General features: G+C 32.8%; 1 protein-coding gene across 1 annotated transcript; it reads right to left on the minus strand.

Moving 5' to 3' along the window:
* Positions 1–2,268: 2,268 nt before the first annotated feature.
* LOC111367333 lies at positions 2,269–6,005 on the minus strand. The gene is made up of 3 exons (XM_022988150.1): positions 5,619–6,005; positions 3,549–3,771; positions 2,269–2,976 (listed from the first exon to the last, which is right to left on the minus strand). Exons 1-3 carry the CDS (start codon positions 5,877–5,879, stop codon positions 2,621–2,623), a joined length of 840 nt encoding a protein of 279 aa, XP_022843918.1. The 5' UTR covers positions 5,880–6,005; the 3' UTR covers positions 2,269–2,620.
* Between the last annotated feature and the right edge of the window lie 3,365 nt (positions 6,006–9,370).

The raw sequence follows: 9,370 nt of genomic DNA on the forward strand, positions 1-9,370 counted from the left end.
CGCGGGTTATCTTCAATTTGCAATTTTGAATCGCATTCACTCCATAAAAAGTGGTTTTTATGCAATTTGTCTTCTGAGTCTCCTTCAAAAATTCGTTCTTTAGTACAACCGTTTTCGGAATCTTGGAGTATATTTAATCACAATTGTATCAATATCTGCTCATTGTGGAAGCCATTGTAGGCCTTTTTTCTGTATCATCCTCCCGTGCAACTTTTCCTTTTGTTGCTTCTGATGATGATATAGTTCAGAGTGTCAGTGCTGTTTATACTGATGAACTTAAGTTAGAAAAGAAAATAATCGATGGCAATGAAATGATGATATGGTTCAGAGTGTCGGCGCTGTTTGTGAAAATTACCTGCAATTTCCTCCTCAGCAGGTTGATTTCCTCTGGGAGGTCCTGGATATTCCATGGACCTTTTGCTTGTTGATGAAATATATGGATATTAATAAAGAATCTAATTCTGCTGTTCTGCCCAAGTCTCAGAAAAGCCCTGTTTCATACACAATGTTAATCCGGTAACTAAAGCCCTGAATCCTGCCTCAAGGCTATTGTATTCACTATAACAATAATAATATTATGCGAACATGACAAAGCCCTCATGATCCCTTGCTAACCCCCTCCTGCTGCTGAGTTGGTTATCGAGTAATCTGTGCATGTCTGCATAATTATATATCTAATTGCCTGTCTGCATTAGCATATAAGTATAAAGCTCAAACTTTTTCTCAATACAGTAATTCCCTCCCTGTATGCATAGGTTAATATTTGTTGCGATATTCTTTCAGGTGCTATTATACTTTTTGAAAAGGACTGGATTGGAATTGTTACTGTTGGTAACATAAATAAACTTTCTTATTGTTTGAAAGAAACTTTGGTAGTTAACAATTTACAAGCCAAGATCTCCTTCTGGCTACGCAATTTGCACTTTTTACTATCATTTTTCAATAACTTTCAAGAACAGTTCAAACAGGAAGACAAACAGGCTGTTTACTTTTACCTCTTGTTGCTTGACTTCTATCTTTATGTGTATCCAGATTGCCATCAGGGGTGTTGCTTGGCTGCTGCAACAATTCCGGAATTTGGCAGACATGACTAAGGTTAATTTTATTAATAACATTCCAAAAGTTGTTAAATGGAGTAGATATCAACTGTATAGGAAACATGGTTGGTCAAAGAAAATGGGTACACATTGAATTACTTGTGCTGCACATATATTCGTAATTCAAATTAAGTGCCAAAAATCACTACTTAAATGCACGTATGCATATTGTTGCGTGTTGTCACACCTGGCCAACCTACCCGGGACAATGGCCCACTCATGACGATCCACGTGGCATTCCTGCCGAGGTGGCATACAATGCCGAGGTGGGGTTACATCCGAACTACTTTGAGCCGGAGTCCATCTTCCGAGGCTCCTCTTTGTCCGAGGTCCATTGACCGAGGCCTACGAACCGAAGCCCGGCTGCTGGAACCTGTTGAGAGCAGCTGAGGCCCTCAAGTGGAAGTATCATGACAAATGGCCGAAGCCCCGAAGCTGATGCGCGAGCCTCTGAACCACAAGGAAACATCCTCCATGGTCACTTCTCCCAAGAGATCGCCTGCACAGATCTTATTCGAATGATTGATGGAACGTTTGTCATAAGTATAAAGGTCAAGTCTTGTCACTAGCATGGAGGCCCTGCACAAGCAATAAATGCGCCGTAAGCTAGCAAGTCAAGTCCCATGCCTAAGAACAGACATTTGAATTAAGGAGATGAGGCCACGTGCCACTTCATCCAAGGGCTCCCATTCCATATGTATCACTATAAATACCCCCATTGTATAGTGTAAAAGGCTAATGCAAGAATCAATACTAAAAACTACATTTACTCAACTCTCTCTCATTTACTTGCAATACACAAATCGAGTCTATACATTTTTACATATACATCTACGAGCACCGGTTGGTAATTATCGTACAATCGGATTACGAACAACCCGCCGGATTCCGAACGTCACCGTCCCGCGTCGTTGGGCTACTCCCACGCCCCTTTGAACCGCTCGTTTTAGACCGTCCACGTGTCTTAGCGTGTTGGACATTCGCCCACGCAAGCGCGGGTGGGACTGGCATCTGTTGGCGCACTTTTTGGGGTCAACACATATGATTGAATTTTATGGATAATATCTTCAAAATTTGGTTTATATTTTCTATTTACCTCTAGGATAATTAATTGCAACTGTATTGGAGAGTTAACTTTCAAACAGAATTTTGTTAAACCTGAAACACTTAATAGTTCTCTCATATAGTACATTCTCATTTAAATTAAAACCGGCAAAGGTCGATATGTTTTACATTAATAATAATAATAATAATCTGTAATCTAGAGTACATGCTGGTAGCACACTACATACTTGTTTTTTGATATTTCTAGTACAATATAACACGCTTAAAAAGGAAACAAGAGACCCACAGGAATATTGGAATTGATTTTATTAACGTCTCAACAAGGATCCCTTCATCTTCCGCCTTGTATCTACCACACTCTTTAACAAAATTTGGATGAAGATTCGAAAAACCTTAGCTGGTAAATCTCCATCTCGTGTAAGATCGAGCTTGTTGGGATGCTCTTTTAGTCTAGTATACTAAACAACTTCCAAAGATGTTTTAAGTGACTTTCCAGTATTCATCTCTCTTTGCTTTGATTTTTCATTAGAAGCTGACCATTTCTTTTGCATGAAGCTTCTCTTTCTCCATGGACCCATATGAACTTTTTTCTCTGTAGTCGATCTCTTGGCTGCATCACAAACTACATGAATTATCGCATTCAAATGTTCGGGTTTTCCTATATATATCTTTGGCAGTTGATTTATCAATGCATAATACTCATCGCATGCTTTTGCCATCATAAATTCATCCTGGAATCCTATTTCTATCAATAATGGAATCTGCTTCTTTCTTCCTTCTGTGCTTGCAATCACTTCAATGTATTCATGCATCCCTGGAAAATAGTTCGGCTTCAGTTATATATGTGAACCATTGCTTGTGAATTGACTAAACATTGGTGTTTAATTAGATTGTTTGAGTGTGTACTCAGGGCTTTGATTAAGATCTCTGTTACACACGGACACTTCAATTAGGATAGCATGTCCGTGTCGAATACTAACAATTTTCAGAAACTCTACCATAATTATTTTTCTTTTTTATTAGAAATTTTATATATTTTAATTCAAAATTATTAGTAAATAACAAATATGTACTCATATTTAAAAGATTTCAAAAAGAAAAATTAATAATAAGTATAAAATTAAATTTATATTTTATAAATAAAGAATCTTAAAGAATTTAATCAATGTGTTGTCGATGAGTTATGTCAGTACTTTTTTAAAAAATCGCGTGTCGATATATCTGACACATGTTCGTGTTGATGTATCATAGATTAGGATCACTAGTTATCAACTGCATTAGTCAAGAGTGAAATGGTGTCGGAACTTCACTAGTCAAGACACGTGTTTGTCTTTTTCGAGGGTTAGTTTACTATAATGACAAAATGAAGTTAAAAAAAGGCATTACCTCCTGGTATTTTGGGTGATCTCCTCCATCTTGATGTACATAGTTTTGCATTGAATCCTTTGTTGCATAGTTGATTGACTAATCTTCGTCGTAGGCAGTTGGAGCAGCCGGTGAGTTTAGGATTTTGGCAATCACAAAAATGAGTGTCTCTTGCCATGTCGACATGTCTGCAAATTTCTTTTCTAAAATTTGCACAACTTGACATGTAGCGCTCCAATATTTCCTGAAGGAGATTTGATCTTACTTTTAGAGAGTTGCTACAAAAATTCTAAACTTGGGAATACCAGAAAGAGTAATGCTATTTGTGTATAATAGTGTCATAATGATGATATGGAAGAGAGACGGAAAGAAAAATAAAATAAAATTCAAGTACGGTTGTACTACATATACATAATGGTTTACACACAGTTGCAGTTGTACTGCATATTCATAATGGTTTACACACAGATGATATGACGATATGTGACTTCAACACTTCATTCGCATGTAAATTATGTAATTGTTCATGTATGAATAACATTATTCGATTCATTTATTATAATCTTTCTTTGTCTTTCATGTCATCATTATACAGACGATTATGTATAAATAACATTGTTCAACAAGAAAATATTGAACCTTTTGAAGTTGATCGATTGTACTCTCAAAATAAAGAGATTGGGATGGACGAAAAAAAAAATATTTTGACAAAATATTGAACGTTTTGAAGCTAATCAATTGTAGTCCCAAAATAAAGAGGTGGGGACATGGACGAAAAAATATTTCGACAAGTCCTAAATCCTAGAAAAATCTCGTACCAGAAATAATAAGTTGGATTTAAAATATCTTGCAGGGACAAGTAGTTGGAATCTTAAATATGTATGTGTTTTCTTTTTCTTGTATTTTTCACGAAAATATCAATGTCCTTTTCCTCTACGGTTCTACCTTCCGATGTGCTATTAACATCTTTAGAATAAAAATAGTATATCAGCCACATATTTTGATTATGAATAGACACAAAAATCCCAAGAGATATGTGGCATAAATTGTAACTCGTATCCAAAACCAAAATATAGTCTCCGTTTGGTACCAATTAAAATCTAGCCCTTGTTTGAGCCTCATTCTTATACAAAAATTTATTTTTGAATAGTATATTGTTGAAAAATGTGTAATGGAAAAATAAAGAAAAGCTTTGAATTTGCCAATAATATTATTTTATTGAAAAATGTGTGGATTGAAATGGGATAAAATTATTATTGAAAAATGTATTTTGACCAAAAAATGAGGCTCAAACAAGGGCTTAGATTTTAATCTAAATTAAAGTCAATAATTTATTTCAATTATATATTTATGGTTCTCATAACTTTTAAATTACACAATTTATCAACTTCTATCAAAATTTTCTAAAATTTGATTTTAATTTCCATCGAATAAGGGCATAATGTTTCTTAGTTTAAAATATTTCTAAATAAATAAAACTCCTTTTAAATTCTATCATTCTCTTGTTTGTCAATCTCACGTTCTTGTGGAAATAGAAATTAGCAGAGAGAGAGAGAGAGAGAGAGAGAGAGAGAGAGAGAGAGAGAGAGAGAGAGAGAGAGAGAGAGAGAGAGAGAGAGAGAGATAAAAAAAATATATAGATATAAAAAATATATAATTATAAACTAAATCTTTATGGAGATCATTTGAAAAAATAGATTTCTCTTAACTTTTTAGGTGGAGGAAAGGAACCACAAAAACAAAGAGATTTCATCGAGATTATAGGATAATTTCGTGAATGGAATTTCTTAATTTCAAAATAACTTATATAGTTGTGATTCAATTTAAACTATGAGCCAACTGGATTTCATTTTTATAAAGATACCATACAATATTCATATGAGTTTTTCTTTTTCTTTTTTTTCTTTTCTTTTCTTTTGAAAATAATGCATGAATATAGCTAAAGAAAAGCTGCAGCAAACTCTCGTAAATAAATATTTCAAGGTTTTAGGAATCACAAAATGAAATTAATGTCCCCTTAATTCCTATCATATCTTTCTCAAAATGAAAAAAATTAATGGAAAAATAAAAGTTTATAAAGAACATATATACCTGAAGCAAGGATTCTTGTGATTCCCAGAAAATTGTTCGTTCAGCTACGTCTTGAGGTTCGTTTGTAACACCTTCATCGTCATCGATATCCTCATCCTCATCATCATCGTCGTCCAATGCATGATTGAAGAAACTGCAATGTTTTTCATCAGAATTTTGTTTCTGATAATCAATAACAGAGATTTGGTCATGAAAGCTGGTTAAGAATTTATGATCTTTTTTCAGAGGCTGCCTTTGATGAAGAATATTATAACCAACCATGATTTTTTGGACGAGATGTATCAACGGATGGATGAAGGAAGGGAGGAGAAATGAAAAGACTGTGAAATGTGAGGAGAACAACGAGGGCTTTATGAGGAACTGTCTTTTTTTTTTTTTTTCTTCTTTCTCCCTCAAAATAATTATACACAACACAATTAAGATGTATATAGGGAAAATTGCATTATGTCCCCAACATATTGTTTCGTAAGTAAGTTGTTGGTCCTCTGCCTTTTATTACAGTTGCACAATTAATCCTAACAATGAAATTTGAACTTTGTTAAACCAGCGCATTATACGCATGCGTCCAACTTTATTAAGAGCCCATTTGGCATAGCTTTTGAAGTTAAAAAGGAGCTTTTAAAACTCAAAAGTTGATTTTGGGCATGTTCAACTAATTTTATAAAAATATTTTTTCTAATGAATAGATCTTTTAAAGAAAGTTAGTTTAATATGACTTTCTTTAAAAACATTTTCGAAATATGAAACTCTTTTAAAAATTAGTTTTCAAACAAAAATTAAGATAACTTTTTCACTAAACTCTTTTACATGAAGTAAAAGAACAAGCAAAAGTCATGTCAAATAGACCATAAGTGAGGTTTTGCATCTCAAATTGGGCTAATTTAAAAATTTTCATTTTACGAGGGACACAACAATTCATTTTTGGAGATTATATGTGCAACGAACTATCATGAAATCTCGATGATCAATTTGCTCTTTTTAAAAATGTTAAAAGAATAAATTGCTATTGGGGGTTGCATTAGTTCGTTGGGGACCAACCTATTACTAAGACACTAGGTTTGGGGACCAATTGTGCAGTTTTACAATGTGTACGAACAGTGCTACCTCAGAATCAGTCATTTCTGGAAGGGTACCGATAAAATTAGAAAGTTAACAAATCTATGCGAGAATTCCGGAATTTATTGACTACGAATGATGTTCAAATTTTAAAATCTTAAAAAAAGGAATATATGAAGGTGAAAACGGACAAGGAGAGCAAATATTAGAGCGTTTTTAAAAGTCAGGTATAAAAACTCTAATAATCATCAAACTTTCAAAATTGCTTAGCTTTAATCATTAAAAGCTTGTTTGGGATTGATTTTGAGAATTGAATTTTTGATCGTTAGGAGAAAAGTAGGGTCTACCCGTGAGAGAAAAAGTCAAATATGATGGCTGAAATAGTGAAATAACGGTCAAAAAATCAATTTTTTGGATGAAAAAATCGCTCCCAAACAGACCCTGAACATTTTTCAGTAGAGGACGTAACAGAAACACTCAAGTCCTTTAGGTACATGTTCATAAATTTAATAGTATTTGAGGTGTCTAATAGTGTTGTTTAAGTGACCGTCGAACTTGATAAATACGACATTATAAGTTAAACAATGTTTTTGTTTCAATGGTACTCATTAAAATTTTGGTTTTGACGATTGTTTTTTCACTCAACGAGGATATCAACATGAATCAGGATGTAAATTAAGTTCGATAACTATCTATCGTAAAAAATTTAAACGATTAAAGGGACACATTTGAAAGTTTTGCGTCCAACTGAAATTTTAACCTTCGAAAATTTGAGTGTGGGTTATTTTTTTGCTTTTAGTCATTACTCGTAGAAAAATCAAAATTTCCCGAAAATACTTGTTTTGTCAATTATAATGTATGTCACAATAAGTTAGAAATTCAAAATAAATACTTATTTTGTCAATTATAATGAGTGTCATAATAAGTAAGAAATTCAAAATAAATTCGACCAATAAATCATTACCAATTCGAGAGAAAAGAGTTGTCCATGTTTTTCAAATATCATGCCTTTTTTGGTCATTTATTCAATAGCTCCCTATACTTTAATATAGGGTGAAAAACGTATCAAGCTGTTAGCGGGCTTGGCTCGTTTCGAGACAAGTCATTGTCCTGGACAAGTCTAATTAAGTCGAGCTCACTTTTTTTTAACGAGCCAAGTTATGGGCATAAGTGTAACGATCCAACCTTTGTATCCAAATCATTAACTTATGTATTGTTTGCTCTGAAAGAATCTTAAAAATCTTTCTTCTTACGAAGTTCTGTTGCGTTCAAGGATTGAAACCCATGACATTTTCCTTAAGTCTCTTAAGCAGAGGTCACATGTTTAAATCCCGGAGTATGCAACAAGAAGCCGCGAGAGGTTAAGAGGGAAGTTTTCCTTCCAAAACAGACAATATGTAAGAGAACTTTTGGCAAAATATTCGGGTCGTTACATAGAATGCGCAATTTTTGTAACGATCTGACCTCTATATCCAAACTATTAAGTTACATATTGTTCGCTCTAGTAGAGAGCATAAGCACATCTAACTCGTCACAGATTTCTATAGCATTTCCAAAATTCGAATGCATGACATTTCCTTAAATAAGACTTAAGAGACATGTATTCAATTGAGATTTTTATGAACTTTTTAAGTGGGTGACTTTTGTGAATTTTATGGACTTTTAAGTGACTTTTATGGATTTGTTAAGAATTAATAAAAGTTTTCCATTAACATCTGTAGACTTTGATTAAAGATTTTTAAAGACGTTTCATTTTGCAAAATATCTTTTTTGGATAGTGAAAGTTTGTGTGATTTAGGAGAGTTTTGTGCCAAAATGAAAGTAAGAAGGTCAAAACAAGCAAAGATTAAGTTATATTGTGCCACTGACCCTTTCTAAATTTTGGCCCTACTTATTATTTTTAACAACTAAACTAACTGAATTAGACGGTTGATGATATTTCGTAAGGTTCGGACCATATTGGGGGATTTTGCAGAAAAATGAAAGGACGAGGGTATCCCACAATAGAAGAAAAGATTATGAGATTTTTGTACCAATTATAGTGGAGATAAACAACAAAAGCAAGGAAAAAAAGGAAAATATAAACAAATATAACCAGTATAAGAAAAAATAATAATTTTTTAAACGAGGTTATATTGCTATCATTTTTAATTGTAATTAAGCTCCTCATTTTTTTTGCTCATTGTAGCAATTATTTCATTAATCTTTTTTGTTGAATGCTTATTTTCAATCTTCCATTAATTAGTACATTCGTTATTGATGATGATTTATGTTGAAATATTTTGTTTCTCTGATTCAAAATGAGGGAAAAATATTTTTTGTACTTTTTATTTATTAAATTTTTTAATATGATACAAAAAGTTATTATATACTATTTTGATGGACTTTTTGGACATAAATGTTATAAAATACAAAATGTGTTAATTAATGAAAAATTCGAGCATAAAAATGTCATGAAAAATCGTTAGGGATATAAATGTTATAATGAGTGAAGATTGATAACTTTAAGTATTAAAATGTAGTGTAAGAAATTAAAATTTGGTGTGAATATAATTAACCACTTTCTAAATTATGACTCTACGGATCGTAAAAGGAGAAGATGAATTAAGATAAAGTACAAAGCAGTACATACTAAAAAATTCTTTTATGAAAGTCTCCTAAAATCTTGAAGTGAATGGAAGAAAAATTTAGAAATC

This window comes from Olea europaea, chromosome 18 (assembly GCF_002742605.1).
Source record: "Olea europaea var. sylvestris chromosome 18, O_europaea_v1, whole genome shotgun sequence".
In the NCBI taxonomy this organism is placed as follows: Eukaryota; Viridiplantae; Streptophyta; class Magnoliopsida; order Lamiales; family Oleaceae; genus Olea; species Olea europaea.

Excerpts from the sequence above, each read along its gene's own strand:
- LOC111367333 (XM_022988150.1), bottom strand. The coding sequence starts at position 5,879 with ATGGTTGGTTATAATATTCTTCATCAAAGGCAGCCTCTGAAAAAAGAT. Across the intron at positions 3,772-5,618 it reads CACAAGAATCCTTGCTTCAG|GAAATATTGGAGCGCTACAT; the intron begins GTATATATGTTC and ends AATCTCCTTCAG. Across the intron at positions 2,977-3,548 it reads ATCACCCAAAATACCAGGAG|GGATGCATGAATACATTGAA; the intron begins GTAATGCCTTTT and ends ACTATTTTCCAG.